The 15873-nt window shown below is 44.1% G+C and overlaps 7 protein-coding genes across 7 annotated transcripts; 3 read left to right on the forward strand and 4 right to left on the reverse strand.

Annotated features, from left to right (window-relative positions):
* Nucleotides 1-86: 86 nt before the first annotated feature.
* On the reverse strand, nt 87-1342 carry PHALS_05549 (Negative elongation factor A; the record flags this gene model as incomplete). The annotated part of the gene is made up of 3 exons (XM_024719110.1): nt 87-95; nt 178-1104; nt 1169-1342. 3 exons carry the CDS (start codon nt 1340-1342, stop codon nt 87-89), a joined length of 1110 nt encoding a protein of 369 aa, XP_024584442.1.
* A 189-nt stretch (nt 1343-1531) lies between these two features.
* PHALS_05550 (Predicted coiled-coil protein) lies at nt 1532-2836 on the reverse strand (the record flags this gene model as incomplete). The annotated part of the gene is made up of 1 exon (XM_024719111.1): nt 1532-2836. One exon carries the CDS (start codon nt 2834-2836, stop codon nt 1532-1534), a length of 1305 nt encoding a protein of 434 aa, XP_024584443.1.
* A 91-nt stretch (nt 2837-2927) lies between these two features.
* PHALS_05551 (Tryptophan synthase beta subunit-like PLP-dependent enzymes superfamily) lies at nt 2928-3894 on the reverse strand (the record flags this gene model as incomplete). The annotated part of the gene is made up of 4 exons (XM_024719114.1): nt 2928-3286; nt 3356-3654; nt 3741-3800; nt 3869-3894. The coding sequence occupies 4 exons, from the start codon at nt 3892-3894 to the stop codon at nt 2928-2930; spliced, it is 744 nt and encodes a 247-aa protein (XP_024584444.1).
* A 160-nt stretch (nt 3895-4054) lies between these two features.
* On the forward strand, nt 4055-6833 carry PHALS_05552 (agc akt protein kinase; the record flags this gene model as incomplete). Its single annotated transcript, XM_024719115.1, has 3 exons — nt 4055-4076; nt 4138-4350; nt 4420-6833. 3 exons carry the CDS (start codon nt 4055-4057, stop codon nt 6831-6833), a joined length of 2649 nt encoding a protein of 882 aa, XP_024584445.1.
* Nucleotides 6834-6910: 77 nt separating this feature from the next.
* Nucleotides 6911-7718, reverse strand: PHALS_05553 (dual specificity protein catalytic domain-containing; the record flags this gene model as incomplete). Its single annotated transcript, XM_024719116.1, has 3 exons — nt 6911-7281; nt 7377-7542; nt 7599-7718. The coding sequence occupies 3 exons, from the start codon at nt 7716-7718 to the stop codon at nt 6911-6913; spliced, it is 657 nt and encodes a 218-aa protein (XP_024584446.1).
* A 1281-nt stretch (nt 7719-8999) lies between these two features.
* PHALS_05554 (uncharacterized protein) lies at nt 9000-9371 on the forward strand (the record flags this gene model as incomplete). Its single annotated transcript, XM_024719117.1, has 1 exon — nt 9000-9371. One exon carries the CDS (start codon nt 9000-9002, stop codon nt 9369-9371), a length of 372 nt encoding a protein of 123 aa, XP_024584447.1.
* Nucleotides 9372-14955: 5584 nt separating this feature from the next.
* Nucleotides 14956-15580, forward strand: PHALS_05555 (uncharacterized protein; the record flags this gene model as incomplete). The annotated part of the gene is made up of 2 exons (XM_024719118.1): nt 14956-15331; nt 15396-15580. The coding sequence occupies 2 exons, from the start codon at nt 14956-14958 to the stop codon at nt 15578-15580; spliced, it is 561 nt and encodes a 186-aa protein (XP_024584448.1).
* Between the last annotated feature and the right edge of the window lie 293 nt (nt 15581-15873).

Here is a 15873-nt window from a genome sequence, read left to right on the forward strand (position 1 = left end):
TAGATCTTGATATGGAGCCTGTTGTGATTGTTGTTGATATTGCTGCTGTTCTGGTATCTGCTGGTTTTGCTGATTCACAACCTCTTTCATAATATCTTGCGTCGAGTGAAATGCAGCATTTAACAAAGCTTGAGTTCCATCTTGAATATAATCTTCTTCATTTAACTGTTGATTTACATTCATATCTGTCATCTCTTCCATTTGTAATTGCTGTTGAGAATAATGTGATATCGACTCATCCTGTCCAAGTTGATGATGCATAGCAAAGATATCAGCCGCAATCGCAGCGTGTTCATCATTATTCGTAACACTTAATCCATGACCAGTACCAGTTTTCTCACTTGCAGCTATCTTTTCTCTCTCTTTCTCCTTGGCAAGTTTTTCTTTTTCTTTCTCCTTTGCTGCTAATTTCTGCTTCTTTCGTTCTTCAGCTTTCTGAGCTTTTTCCGATTCAATTTGTTTCACTTCATTAATATCAATCATTGAAATGCGACTTCGCTGACGTTTAAAACGTCCTGCATCGGCTTTACGTCTAATTTCAGATGATAGTTCACTCAAATTCTTCTTCCCCATCGAAAATTTAGATGTTTGATTCAATCGTGTTATTGACGACGTTGAAGCTATTGAAGAAGGTACAAGTCCCGATGGTCGTGGAATTTGTGGTCGATAAAGAGGCTTTTTCACAGGTGAAACATCCACGTCTTCATCCTTATCATGTCCATCGTCTTTGTCACCACTTACTGTAAAGTGTATAGCAGCCGTTGGTGTCGTTTGAGAACGTAGCGAAGTGTTCAACAATCCATTTTCAAACGTGAAAACGTCATCGAGAATCATTAAATTGCTATTCTTGTGTCGTTTAGAAGGAATTGCCACTGCTTGAATTACTTTTAACACTGTATTTTCAAGTTGTGCATGATGATAAGAATCACTGGATTGTCCATTTGTATCGAGTTCGAGAAATTGCTTGACAATCCCCGAAATCACTTTAACCCACTCGTCACCATCCTTTTCTGTTATTTCTAATAATGCTCGAACTTCTTTCTTACTGCTTACACCATTCACTTCATCGTATCGAATACTTAAAAGTGATAGTAAGAGACGAACCTGATTCAATATAATGTTAAGACAAACATCAAGACTGAACGAATAAAATAATCGATTCACGTACTTTTATAAGCGTCTCTTGATGCGAGAAACGAGTACGTGCCTCTGCAAGCTTTAAAGGTGTGAGGAGACCACCAAACTCATGTGCATTCCAATCAGAACGCAACTTTTGTATCATCCAAGCATCAAAACTCGCATCTTTCTCGAGTAATTGAGTGTCGGATCGGGAGGAAGGCATGGAGAAGAACTTGGGGAGTTTATTGTAAAGTTTACAAAGTTAAATTTCAAAACCAAATGTGCATTTATAATGAAACGTAATATTTTCTAAAAATCTTGATCTGAAGAGTCGGAGCTGGCTTAATGTAAATCTTACAGATGTAAGTTTTACAAAGTTAAATTTCAAAACCAAATGCATACGTAATATTTTTTAAAAATCTTGATCTGAAGAGTCCGAGTTGGTATCCGAGCCCGAGACTCCTGAACCTGAGACTTCAGATCTTGATTCGGAGTCTTCATCTTGATCAATGAGCTCACCTGAATCTGCAAGAGAAACTTGATCCGAGTCTGATCCACTTGGTACATTGTCACGATGTTCAAGACTCTCGTCACTTGAATTCTCTTCTTCACTACTACCACTTGGTTCATCTAAACTCTCTTCATCTGAATCGTTCAAATCACTTTCTTCTCGTTGATTCGTTCCATTTCTTTCGTCTCCATGACGTCGATTCTTATCCATCTTCTCAACTATGGAATTCTCCATCTGTTCATCTTGTTCTCCACGTAAAATCGCAAGTTCATCATCTCGAAATTTCTTGTGAAGTTTTTTCAATGATCGATCGTTTTCAACCAACTGCTTTAATTCCCGACTTTTGTGTAATTCTAACTCACGTTGTAGATAATCAAGATTACGAAAACGTTCGCAATAAATTGCATACTGTCGTTCAAGCTCCATCTCGAGCTTTTCATATTCATCCATAAACGCTGGACGCACATGTTGTAAACTCTTTAAACGCTTTTCACTTCGTTCAAGATCAGTGTGTGCTTTTTGAATTTTAGTTGCTAAAGCTTTCTCTTCAGCATCTAATTCCACAACTTGGCGTTCCGTCCTTTCAACATTATCTTGTAATGTCACAAGAATCTCTTGAATACTTCGTTCAAGATACTTTTGTTCCTTTGAATGTTCGGAAGTTGTAGCTAAAGCATCTAAAAAACGAAGTGCCTGTTGTCGTACTTCTCGAACATCCAGTTCGGTTTCTAACAGATCATAAAGTTTCGCACCCGCTTGTGTAAGATCTGAACCAAGTTGTCGTGTAGCTTTTGGATCTTTTATTCGTGATCCAAGCAAAGATTTCATTGAACTCTCATCTTCATCATCATCAACTTCTTGTGCTGTGTTGAAATCAATTCGAGAAGCTTCATACAACACTTGAGCAAGTTTCAATAATTCTTTCACAGCAAATCCATCAGCTGCGTATAATTTCTTTGGATTTAAACGAATGTGAGCTTTCGCAAGAACTTCTACAGTCACTTGCGTTAAAAACTCAACACGATCGTCTTCTGTATCAATTTCTTCGCTTACATTTGCACTTGGCTCGTATTTTTTCACCATCCAGTAAAGAAGATCGGAAACTAATTCAAAATTGGGAAGACGAAAGTTTTCCATTGAGATTGGGCGTGGATATCCAAGTGATCGCATCATTTCGGTTAAATTACGAAGTTCACGGAATGACATTATGTCGCGACGTTAGTAAGGCGAAGGAGGTTTACAATGGGTTACAGTCGTCGTAAAGATCGGTAATTTATATTTGCGTCGTTTAGAAATATTACGATTTATTTTTATGCTCATACCTTGACAACATAGTGGCATTGCCACTTGTACCACCTGTGTGAATATACATAAATTGTCTTTTGCTGTTGTATGTGGTACAATTGAGTACTTTGTCAAGTTGCGTAGTATCTGAGAATAATGTGTACCAAGCAAAAGCACCGTAGATCAAATCAAAATCCACTTGAGTCTCTTGCAGTAACTCATGGTACATGTGGTACAATGGCCACCATGGTCGTCCAAACCGATTCTTTTCTTTTGGATTCAAAATTTGAGGAAATACTACCGAGTTCATATCCAGCGATGGATCTTCAACAATAAGTTGCTGAAATTGTTTGGTTAGAAACGCAGCGTCCCCTACACATGGAATAGCAAACAGCGTAATGTCGGTATGCAAATGTTGCGCAAGGTACAAAGCTGTTGTACCAGTACCACATGGTATTACAACTGCAAAGAGTGTACCACATGTTTGGACGTAAGTGTTGATCTCATGTGCCAATAATTTTACACCTTCCTGTGCCTCCAAAGTTGCTACTCCTTGTGGCACACAAAGAATTTTTGTATCTGACGATGGACGCCACTCTCTCTTAAAGAACGCTGAAAAGTTGCGAGAGCTCACAAGATCATGGTACACGTCAGGTTGAAGCTGAATGTGTTGCATACCCAGTGTCTTCGACAGCAACAGATTTCCTTCGATAGAATTGTCTTTTGACTTGAATGTCCGACTAAAGTACGTAAACGGTAGACGTTTGACATTGGCCAATTGTGCCATTGCTACCATGGCATTACTCTGTGAACCACCATAACTTACCAAGTGTGTTTTGGTATAAAACATGTCATTTTGTCGTAAAAAATACCAAAGTTTGCGCATCTGCCACAAGGCAAAAGAACCAATTAAAGTTACAAAAAATAACTCGACAATATGCAACTCAATGGTACCTTGTTCCCAGCCAAATGGAACACATCGTCTCGTTTCACATGCACTTCTTGACCTCGGAACCAACTTTTTGTCACTGGTGAGTTTTGCCATTGCCACATTTTTAAATTCTGTACCTAATTTTTAACTGATCGTACTTAATCCAATTTCGTCGTCCAACGTCAGCGTCAGTTTCCGAGCTGCGTATTATGCGGCGCTTAAGTTCTCGAGGTACGTCATGTGTCTCGTATGAAATGTATCAAGATAGTTTCTGATCGATCTTTTCTTATAGCTGGTGGTCGAAACTTTAGTCTTAAAAGTGAAGAAGACGTTGAAGAACTCATGCAAACACTCATCGCTCAAATTCATACAAAACTCAAGAATGAATTGAATCTCCGCGAGATTTTCATTCCAAATTCCAAAGCTGAAGCTCGTTGTAATATCTTTGTCTCTTCCAATTACGCTGCGTGTTCAAAACTCTGTGTGTTTCTCCAACCTGGCGATGGTATTATAACATTTGCTTTTGTCCACGTGAATGTTTTCACTAAGGTCACAATTCCATGTTTTTGATTAGGAATGCAACCTGGAATGTGGAGTCGAACTGTTCATCCAAAAATGGGATTCCAAGGTTCAATGCTTCCATACTTAAAAACTGCAATTCAAGGAGGATATGGTGTTGTCCTTTTAAATCCAAGTACCAATTATTGTATGGTCAATGGACATCGTGCTAAAATCTTGCATTCGGCTACTCCAGAAGATCATGTCATTTATGTCTGGAAAAATTACATCGTACCTAATGCAGCGCAAGAAATTAGTTTTATCGTGTACGACCAAGCTGGAATGTTGTTAAAAACATTTCTCTCGACAATAACACGACAAGAATACGTTCGTGTTGGTGGCATTGCATTTATTGAATCGGCACATCATCTTGCGTCAAATGATAGTAATGGATTACGTGAATTATTGCGAGACAAGGCAGTGAATTTTGAAGCATCATCTGAACCAATGTTTACTGTGATTGAGACGTCGAAAGCACGACTTGGATGTACGTCATTATCTGTTGGACGTACGAATAATGGAGCGAATAAACGAGAGTCGACAGTCCATTCGGTTCAAACATCAGCATTTGTATTTTTACAATCAATTGCAAGTGGAATTGAAGAATCATTACATGCGATTCGTGCGACGTTTCCAAATAAACTTATTGTGACAGTCAATCGTGCTCGATTAACTGGTCAACCATACAATAATCCATTTGCAATTGTACAATGTGTGGGTCAGAAGAAAGAGACGGTTGGGAGTCATAAACATACGATGGATCCGGAATGGAATCAAACTTTTTCGTTTCCTGTTACATCTAGTGAAACAAAAGTCGTGATTGTAGTTAAAGATCGATCGTTTCCACTTAATACATCACTTGGTCAAGTTGTTGTGACAATGAGTGAAGTGGGACTTAATCGTGCAGATCGACGATGGTTTGCATTACGAGATGAAAAGGTCCCGACTGCACATGGTAATGGTGAAGTGGAATTGACACTTGAGTGGGTACACGACACATTTGTTGCTCGTAGTGATTCATTCATTCGTGGCAATCGAATGCCGACATTGGAAGCTCAGCAACGACCTGGGAATAATACAGCTCAGGATGGCGAAAATGCTTGTTATCTTTGCAAGTCAACGTTTGTCTTGCATCGACGTCGATATTGTCGCATGTGTTTACGTCTTGTTTGTACCTCATGTTCCGATCGATTGTTTTTACCAGGATTTAGTGAACCCAAGCGTGTATGTTCCGGATGTTGTGATCTTCAAATGATGCTGCACAATAAACTACCACGAATGGGAGGTCCAGGAGCACTTAGTCCGAGAGTACCATCGCAAACAAAACTTGAAGAACATGCACAGCGCATTGAGGCGATGCGTAAGAGAGAAGAAGCGGAGAAACGACCACTTACGATCACTGATTTTGATCTACTGAAAGTAGTAGGACGTGGAGCTTTTGGGAAAGTCTTGTTAGTACGTAAGAAAGATGGTAAGAATTCTGGGCAGATATATGCCATGAAGATTCTTGTCAAGTCTCATATTATCAAGAACGATCAGATTGAAAATACTAAAGCCGAGCAACACATTCTCAAAGAAATTAGTCATCCGTATATTGTACGATTACGATATGCATTTCAAAATGCTGAAAAACTTTACCTGATTATGGATTATTATCCTGGGGGGTCCATGTTTTACCACTTGCGTAAATCCAAACGTTTTGCCGAAGATCGAACGCGGTTGTACATGGCCCAATTGTTGACAGCATTAATGCATTTGCATAGCAAACAAATTGCTTACCGTGATTTAAAATTGGAAAATATTCTCATGGATCCAAAAGGAAATATTGCGCTAACGGATTTTGGATTATCAAAAGAAGGACAATTGATTGACGGTGCCATTCGAGCGTCTCAAGCTGATTCAGGAATGAAAACCATTTGTGGTACAGCAGAGTATATGGCTCCTGAATTATTGCGGCATCAACCGTATGGTAAAGTAGTCGATTGGTGGAGTTATGGCATTCTTTTGTTTGAAATGCTTACAGGACGTACTCCTTTTGTTGATCGAAATCGTCGTCAAATGTTTAAAAACATTATGCAGTCGGAAGTTATTTATCCGTCACACATTTCGCCGGTAGCACGTTCATTAATCTCCAAATTACTAAATCGCGATCCAGCTCGACGTCTTGGAGGTGGACCAAATGGAGGACGAGATATCATGGCACATCCATTTTTTGAACCAATTGATTGGGATTTACTCATGCGAAAAGAGATTGAACCTCCTTTTGTCCCAGATGTATCAAGTGTAGACGATATAACGAACGTACCTGAAATGTTTCAAAACATGGCAGCTGTTGACTCGCCTGTTGGCAAGAAAAATGGCGATGGACATCATTTTGATGATTTTACGTACCAAGAAGAAGGTTTGATTCTACGAGAGACTCAGATTTAACTCAGCATGACCACGAGTTAATCAAAAAGAGTGGAATGTAGTCGATTTTTGTCGTTAATCGCTTTTTTTCTTCATGGTTAAGATTCACTAGATGGTGGAAGACTTGGCCCAATCACTTTATTCTCCGTTTTCAATTGTTTCGTCGTACGATTGTCATCAGTGTTTGATGTATATGGCAATTGAGGTCCAATGAACTTGACGGAATCTTTCTTTTCATTGGCATTACAAAGAGCGCGTGATCTTTTCTTGCTTGACGCTTGTCGATGTACTTGACATTCAAACTCGTGCAATTGTTGTCGAAAGTTGGCATTTGGATTTGCTATCGGATGACGTTCAATGACAAAAGTCAAGGCTTGATCGAATGTCATGGTTTGATACTTAATAAGGTATGCAAGAATCATTGACGTCGAGCGACTCACTCCTTTATTACAATGTACAAGGATTCGACCTATAAAGATAATAAAGAATCGAGTCCATGCCATGCTTGGCATTGTGTTTAGCTTCTATATGACAATTAGAAATCAAAGAAAGAGATTTCAATACCATAGTATTTCGCTTGCTCAATAAATGTGATGGAAGAGTCGAGGACACTTGAAAGATCTTGTGCTTTATTGTCAAATATTGAACAGCGTTGATAAATAAATGTCTTGTCCTTTTCAAAGAAATTAGGCACTCCCGCAACGGGATCCATTTCCTTTTGAGGTGTCACCTGCAATGTCGAAATAAATTACGTCAAATGCTTGAAATAAGCAGCTACAAACGTACGTTAAGAATGTGAGTGATATGAAGACGTTGAAGAAGATTCTTATCACGTGCATGAGCTCGAGATCCAAGATAAATGTGCTCGAGAATACGAGAAGGCTCAGCTTCAATCTCTCGTGTCATGTTACTTGTCCGCACTGATAGCAAAACGGCTAATATTGTAATTTTGACTAATGTAAAAGTAGTAATCTGTATTTTGGGTTCTACTATATTAGTTAAAAAAAACTTTAAATATTGGCGGCTGTGCCGCAACTAAAACAAGTAAAGAGTCCATTTACCTTGGCTAAGGTTTTAAGTACTCGGCAGTGGATTGCGATGCGCTGCACTCGTACTGATTCTTGTAAATCACGTAAGGTTGTGACCTTAGCTTAGCTTCCTCTGAGCAAAGAGCCATGGCAACCCCGCTGCAGATCGCGTATCTAATCCTTCAGCTTCTAACAACACGCGCTTTCCGCTATTTTTTTTTAAGCGTCCATGACCGTCTATTGCATTCTTCTTGCTGATTTGTATGAAAGTATCAGCGTCATGCGCCTTGGTCATCAAATCAGCATAGCATTTTCCGCGCTATCTCTGCGGCAACGATTTGAGCTTTCTTCATCGCGAGCAACGCACGACCTTGCCTACGCACGCGAACATAGTCTCATGCCACTAAACACCGACCGTCAGCGACTTCCGCTCCACTCGATCTACTGCAAAGGCGATTAAACCCTTTCAGTTGTGGTTGTTTGATAACAGTTTTGATCGGGAGTCATCGTGACTTCTCGTGTCTCTATTTCCTTTAGGCATCGAGCAGTTCTCTTGGCTAGTCGTGTGAACGCGGTGCGTGCGGCTGGCGTGTAACTCATGCACTGCAAAAGCAATGTTGGGCTGCGTACAGCAGGCAACATATAAAAGGATGCCTATTTGTCAGGCCAGCGCGCGATCTACGAACGAAGCATCTTTTTTTTGTAATATCTTGCTGTACGTTGTAGAAGTCGTCTCTATATCGAGCTGATGTCCCGTAATCCGTTGATGTGAAAGCGATCGCTAATTGTCTCTTCTTGATAGAGAGAGCAAGGCTTATCATCTCAGAGCACAAAGTCGATTGCTGACGCGCCCGCGGGGCTTCAAGATTTTCAAAAGTAACGATCAAATTGTTCACCGCCTCACATTTAGTAGAACACATGTCGCTTATACAGCGCTGAGCATTAGCTTAGCAAGGCGCGAGTGCAGAAGTTGGCTTCATTTTCGACCAGCCTGTCTACGCCCAAAATGTATTTTGCAGATTTCCGGAACCAAAATATTTGTGATCGTCGCGCCATGCTCACACAATGACTCGTTGGGGGCGTTCGGAATGTCTCCGTATCTACCAGGCCCTAGCGCATGGTAAAAAGCACCAGAGTGACCTTCACAGCCGGTAGATCCATGCGCTGGCCTCGGCCTCTCGACAATAATCGAGAGGCCGAGGCCAGCGCCCAGTACCTGATCATTGCCACAAGCGACGAAATACGCTTCTTGCGGCTCGAAATTGAATTTTGTGGGCAAGACGTTCGGTTCTTGATCGCTGGGATTTTCTTTATCTTGGTACAGCCATCACGACAGCTGCTGGGCATGGATTTGCTTTTGTTGGTTTATACTCGCTCATATACGGTGATGTTGAAACTATTGCTAGCATGGATTTTTTTAGCGCCTGTGTGCGCATTTTACACTCACGCATTCCTAGCGAGCCGCCGAATTATCGGTGCACTTCGGCTGCTTGTGACTGCTGGTACTGCCGCTGCTACTTGTGCTGGGTAGCTGTATCACCTTCTTTTTCCTCTCAGCCATCGCTTGCTGTTAATGTTACAGACAGCTTTACAATTTTCTTGACGTATTTTACCACGGTCGCCTTGTTCTCTCTGTGTAAATAAAGCTTTTGTTTATATACATGATACTGGCGAGCTGCGCGTGTTGTTGCCGTAAACTCCAATGTAAGATCTGTGACACCGACCAGAAATTATAACGTCCTCTTCCTTTCTCTTCTCTTCATTTCTCCTCTCTTTTCTTCTAGAAGAGAAGAGAAGAGAAAAAAAGACTGAGAGACTGCCGTAGCTCTTTCGCTAGAGGAGGCAAAGCTAAGGTTGGTGTCCTTTGTAGCGGATCGCAATCCGCTTACTCCAAGAGTAAGCACAACCTTGACCCATTCCATTCAAACTGTAAACTGTAATTCTCGGGGTTTTTTTCGCTGAAGCCGCCTACATATAATTCTTTAGGCTTTTCCAATTAAATAGTAAGACCTCATTAAAACCATAAATTCTGGCAGTCCAGTTACGTACTGATTTCTTGTTAAGGTATAGCCGCACCATTGTGTGATTATACCGTTGTGTAATACACAACCTTGTATGGTCACACCATCTTGTGTGACCCACTTCTTCATACCAGGGTTCGTGTAACTCCGTTACACTCTCTCCCATCAAAAATGTGAACACCCACAATTCACATTTAATTGTCGCCTCGTTCGAGACTCACGCGTCTAAGACACCTCTATATTCTCAAGACTCTCTGCACGCAATCTCTGCTCAAGAAGTCCTCGGTCTAGAACACGAATGACACCCATTCTCGCTGGTTCCGAGAGCGCCCACGGGCAGAGCATTGGTTTCGCCAGGGTCGAGCACCACAGGAATCGTCCACATCGCGGGTACAGGAGGGACTCCTCTTTGAGCGCGAAGTCAGCGCGGTGCGCGGTGCTCTGCTGCCGGATGCATGGGATGCACTTCTTTTGAAGCCGCGGACATGCTTTCCGAGATTGCTCCGCGTGCAGGAAATGAAGTAGAGAAGAGAAGAGAATATGCAGATGACGAAGAACTCTTACAGCGATGGGTGCAGAGGCACCGGAAGCTTTTCTGGCTGTCCAATTTACAGTGGAGCCACAAGGAGGTGGACGAGCGCGTGAAACGCAATCTTCGGTTCGAGTTTGCCCATTCCAAGGCGCGTCGCCTACTTCCTTCTTATTGCCGCCCTGCAACGCATAGACCAATCCATCACGCTCCCGCGAGCTATGTGGTCTCCCACACAGGTGAGTCTGCGACCACAGCAGCAAAGAGCCATGAGCTCAGCTCATGGCTCTCAGGCTTCCCTGGCTATAGCCGAGAGGCGCAGAGGGTACGACGACGCTGAACGTCATGATCCCTTTGGTCATCGACTTCTGGGCAGTCTTGCCGAAGTGGTACTTCAAACTCCCTCGAGTTCTCGAGGTCGAGGTATTTCCACCACTTCACAAGATACTGGGTTTGACCCTGGCGATGATGTCGACCCACAAGACGTTCCACGTGATAGTGGACACCACCATTCTCGTCGAGAAGAGTCGGCGGTGATTGATGACGACTGGGTCGATAGCTGTCCGGTTACTCGCGATTCCTTCGAGCTCTCAGGGACGAGGTATGTCGCAATAGTGACTTCGCTGAGCGTCATGTTGGGGTCGCATAGCGCTGAGCGGAAGACTTCGAGAGCTTGTAGCACGATGTGCATCCGGTTGTTTCACGTTAAGGGACTATCGCGCTCTGTTGGAGCGGCTCCTAGCCGTTGATCTGACGAACGCGTCGCTTCATGTAAAGGTGAAGCGCTTGTCAACGTTGAAGATGGAGATCGTTGCACTCCGTGCTGGAAATTAGTTGCTGGTTTAGCTTCTGACAGGTCGTAGGCGCCGCTCTGGCGCCAATGCTTCCGCGTCCACTTGCGTTGGATCTCGGTACGGCTTGAGCAAGCCCACATAGAAACCAGGTGAGTGCGTATCCGTTTGAGAAGGTTGAGCGTATACACAAGGCCCCGCTTGGCCACAACCTTGAAAAGTTCGGAAGACCGTGGGCGGAGTTTCTTCTTAAAGACAGCAGAAATTGCATGAGTAGGAAGGTTTTTAGCGTTTAATAAAACCATTTAATAAAACCAGGTCTCCGGCCTCAAAGATTTTAACATTTCCTATACCTCTTGCATACTCCGTGTGCAAGTCTTGACTTTCAGCCATTGCATCGCGAACATGTCGTAAGATACTCAGTCTGGTAGACAGAAAGTTATCGACTCCTTACGCACAGAGAGGGGCTGACATAAGCTAGCCGCTCGGCAATTACTCCTCCACCAAGCTCTAAACCATGGGATGGCGGCGTCAGCGGGACGTGAGGATAAACAAATCCGTTCACTTAGAATGGCGTGTAGTCGATAGATGAATGCATTGCATTGTTCAGAGCGAACTCTACTAGTGACAGAATGGCGCTCTAGCGCCTCGTAGTCTAAACGCAGACTCTGCAAAGGACGTCCCCGACGACGCGATTCACGCGCGAGCAGCTTGATCATCGGTCTGCGGATACCCGCTGTTGACATGTCCAGCCTGGTGCCCAGCACCAAGATCGTCGATCAAAACTTCGCAGTGAAGCTTGGGTCTCTGACAGAGACATTGGACTCCGGGAGTCCATGTTGTCGAAAGGCACAATCCAAATAACAACGTCGCTGTACCGAAACCGTCGATGGTGTCTGGCACCGCCGCATGGTGAGCCATCTTTCTCAAACGGTCGACGGAGATCATCACACGCGTGTTGTTCGCCGAGTCCTTCGGCAGGCCAGGCATAAAGTCCAAACTCATGGACTCACAACACCCGAAGGGTATTGGCAAACTGGTCAGCGGCGCCGCCGCATTCGCAGATGGTTTCACTCTTTGATACGTCTCACACGTTCGCACATAGGTGCTCGTCCATTTGTACAGATTATAGCTCTCATCACGACCAAGATGACCACTGAGTAGAGTGTCGTGGGCCTCATACAGGGTACGGTACTTCAAATTCTCATCGTGAGGGATCACAATTCGTGGCGTATCCGTCGAGTTGATGCAATTGTGCATGCAGTCGCGACGACAATTTCTTGTTCGAGTCTTCAAATTCAAGAGCTCGTAGCAGCGCTACGCACATATCATTACCCGCGTACGCGGCGCGGATGAAATGCGTCACGGACGACGTCACCGTCATGACATGAGCAAGCTCATTATCCGATTTGCCTGACGACGCATCGGCCAAAGCATTCTACATCCTGGCTTATCACCTCGAAGTTATATTTTGCGAAGAATAGGAGCCGCCTGATCATCCTCTGCGAGAGGTGAGGCGACTGAGTCGCTGGCGTAGTGCCGCATGATCTGTGTCGATCACAAATGGCTTTGAGCTCAGCAGGTGAACCCTGAACGTGACAAGTGCATACTTCATTGAATGTCATTCCTTGACATGGACTGGGTAGTTATTTTTCGCAGCCTTAAGCAGGCAAGATTCGAACGCGAACATCCGATCTCGCCCCTCGGCATCTGCTTGCAGTAGTGCTCAGCCGATGACACAATCAGAAGCGTCACAGGTATACTAGAAGGACGATCGGGCTCTAAAAACGCTAGCATTTGGTGCATGAAAGAGACTGTCTTTGACCCTGTCAAAATCCCATTGATGCTCGGTGTCTCAACACCATTCCGCATCCTTCTTGAGGAGATTCGACAATGGCCGTGGCATTTCTGCGTAGATTTCGTTGTACGGAAGCAAGTGGATTGGCATCGCCAACTACTTGCGCAAGTCATCTTGAATCTTCAAAACCGGCCAGTCCACAAAGGTCTTGACCTTAGCGGGATCCACTCGAAGGACACGCTTCCCAATAAAGCACCCTAAAAACGGAATTTTTCGGCGTTGAAGATGCACTTGTCTGCATTAGCATACAGCTTATTTGTGCACATGTACTCGAGCACCGCTCGTAAATTGACGATGTAGTTCTCTTCATCGGTCCTCCCGTGCTCCGCACGACTGTGTGCAGACGCCCAATGAGGCCTGAACAATTGCGTCACAAGCCGATTAAATATTGCTAGCGCATTTGACAGCCCTTAGGCATCACCAGCCACCTCAGAGCATACCGCTCGGAGTACTCACCGCTGTCAGCGGAATATCATTCGCTCTCATAAGCAATTGGTAATACCCATCGACCAAGTCACGTACCCTGTACTTCGTACATCCCACCATGTTGTTCTGGAAAACATCCTTCCTTTAAATCGCCGTCTGTGCCGGATGGTGACAGCGTTGAACTTATTGTAAGCCTGAACGATATGCCACTTGCCGTTCGGCTTCCGGGCATAAAAAAAAAGTTGTCGAATGGGGAGACTTGCTCCCACGCACCATTCCTGCGTCGTGATTCGCGCGGAAAAAGGTGTCAATGACGTCACACTGACCCTTGGGCAGAGGTCATTCGCGTATTTCGCAGTATTTGGCTCCCGGAACCAGATCGATCTCATGACGAACACCTTGGTCCGGAGGTAGGACCGACGGCGGGGATTTTGGAAACAACGTCTTGAAGTTCCTTTACAAAGGGCTAGTACGAATTCGAGGATAACTTCAGGATCAAAGATCCACTCGTAGCACCCTCGTGGCGTCCCCCAGCTCAGCTTCATTCAGAAGCGATGACGAGTTGATCTCCTCTTCCGGTCGTATAATGACCACTTCGGCTAAATTGTCTGCTTTCACGGCACCGCCGAACTTTTCGTGGGACATCTCTTCAAACTCACGACGAGCATCCACTGCAGCAATAAACTCGAGGGTGACGTCGCCATCTTCTGTGTATAGCTGTGCGCTATTGTCTACAGTTGACAAATCCTAGGTAAGGGTGGACACTTGGCGTCTTGCAGCTTGCATACGGCGTCGCTGTCGCCTCTTCACAAAGGTTTTATATCTCGACGAGACCGTGGGAACACGCACTCAGCGTCGTCCAGTGTCCACTTACTGTCCTATCGGAGCTTTGATGTTATTAACAACATCCGACGAATAGCTGCTATTTCCGTTGTCTTTGACCACTGGATAAAGTGCCATTCCACGCGCATCAGAAGAGCCTAGCCCAAGATGCCTCCGACCACGTCCGACCATGCCACTCTTGGCACGCAACAAGTGCTTCGTAACGTGAGCAGTTCACCTCGGGTTACGTTCCACTCCACATGCATCACAAGGGCCTCCCCTTTGATGCCTTGGCCCTCGGCCGACCATGTCACTCTTGGCATAGAGCGACTGCTCCAATACTTGAGCAGCGCTCAGCGGGTTACGTGCCACTCCACGTTCAGCCCGCGGGCCACGCTCGAGATTTCTGTCCAAATCATCGTTGGTGTTTGACAATTCGAATATACCAATATTCAGCACATTGACCACCCGATCCAGTGCCCGCACCATCGGCGCTTCTGCTTCCTAGCTAAGTTGGGTTCACGACTCATCAGAGTCCACCTGGAGACGTGCGCGTAGCGCCTAAGGTCTTCGACCGTAAAGCAATCCATGGCTCATGGTGTTCCAACCATGACATTCCAAGGATAAGGTCTAGCCTTGCATCCATTTCTAAGACTAGACAGCATTCCATGCTATCAAGGTCAAGGAACTCAAGACCGAGGTCCACAGGGGGCCTTGACACAATCACACGAGTTTCCGTCTTCTGGCTTGATAATGGTTTATTGAACACTTCGCTACGTTCTCAAACGACATCAGCGGCTGCTTTACACTTTACAGTAAGTGGTGACAAAGACGATGGTCATGATAAGGATGAGGACATGAATGTTTCACCTGTGAAAAAGCCTCTTTATCGACCACAAATACCACAACCATCGGGACTTGTACCTTCTTCAACAGCTTCAACGTCGTCAATAACACGATTGAATCAAACATTAAAATTTTCGATGAGGAAGAAGAATTTGAGTGAACTATCATCCGAAATTCGACGTACAGCCGATGCAGGACGTTTTAAACAAGTCGCATTACAATGATTGATATTAATGAAGTAAAACAAATTGAATCGGAAAAGCTCAGAAAGCTGAAGAACGAAAGAAGCAGAAATTAGCAGCAAAGGAGAAAGAAAAGGAAAAACTTGCCAAGGAGAAAGAGAGAGAAAAGATAGCTGCAAGTGAGAAATCTGGTACTGGTCATGGATTAAGTGTTACGAATAATGATGAACACGCTGCGATTGCATCATCAGCTTGGACAGGATGAGTCGATATCACATTATTCTCAACAGCAATTACAAACGGAAGAGATGACAGATATGAATGTAAATCAACAATTAAATGAAGAAGATTATATTCAAGATGGAACTCAAGCTTTGTTAAATGCTGCATTTCACTCGACGCAAGATATTATGAAAGAGGTTGTGAATCAGCAAAACCAGCAGATACCAGAACAGCAGCAATATCAACAACAATCACAACAGGCTCCATATCAAGATCTTTATCGATCTCAACAACAAATGCAAATGCATCATCTAGTACCTCCGCAGCAACAATATC

This window comes from Plasmopara halstedii, assembly GCF_900000015.1.
Source record: "Plasmopara halstedii genome assembly, contig: Scaffold_2904, whole genome shotgun sequence".
Classification (NCBI taxonomy): Eukaryota; Oomycota; class Peronosporomycetes; order Peronosporales; family Peronosporaceae; genus Plasmopara; species Plasmopara halstedii.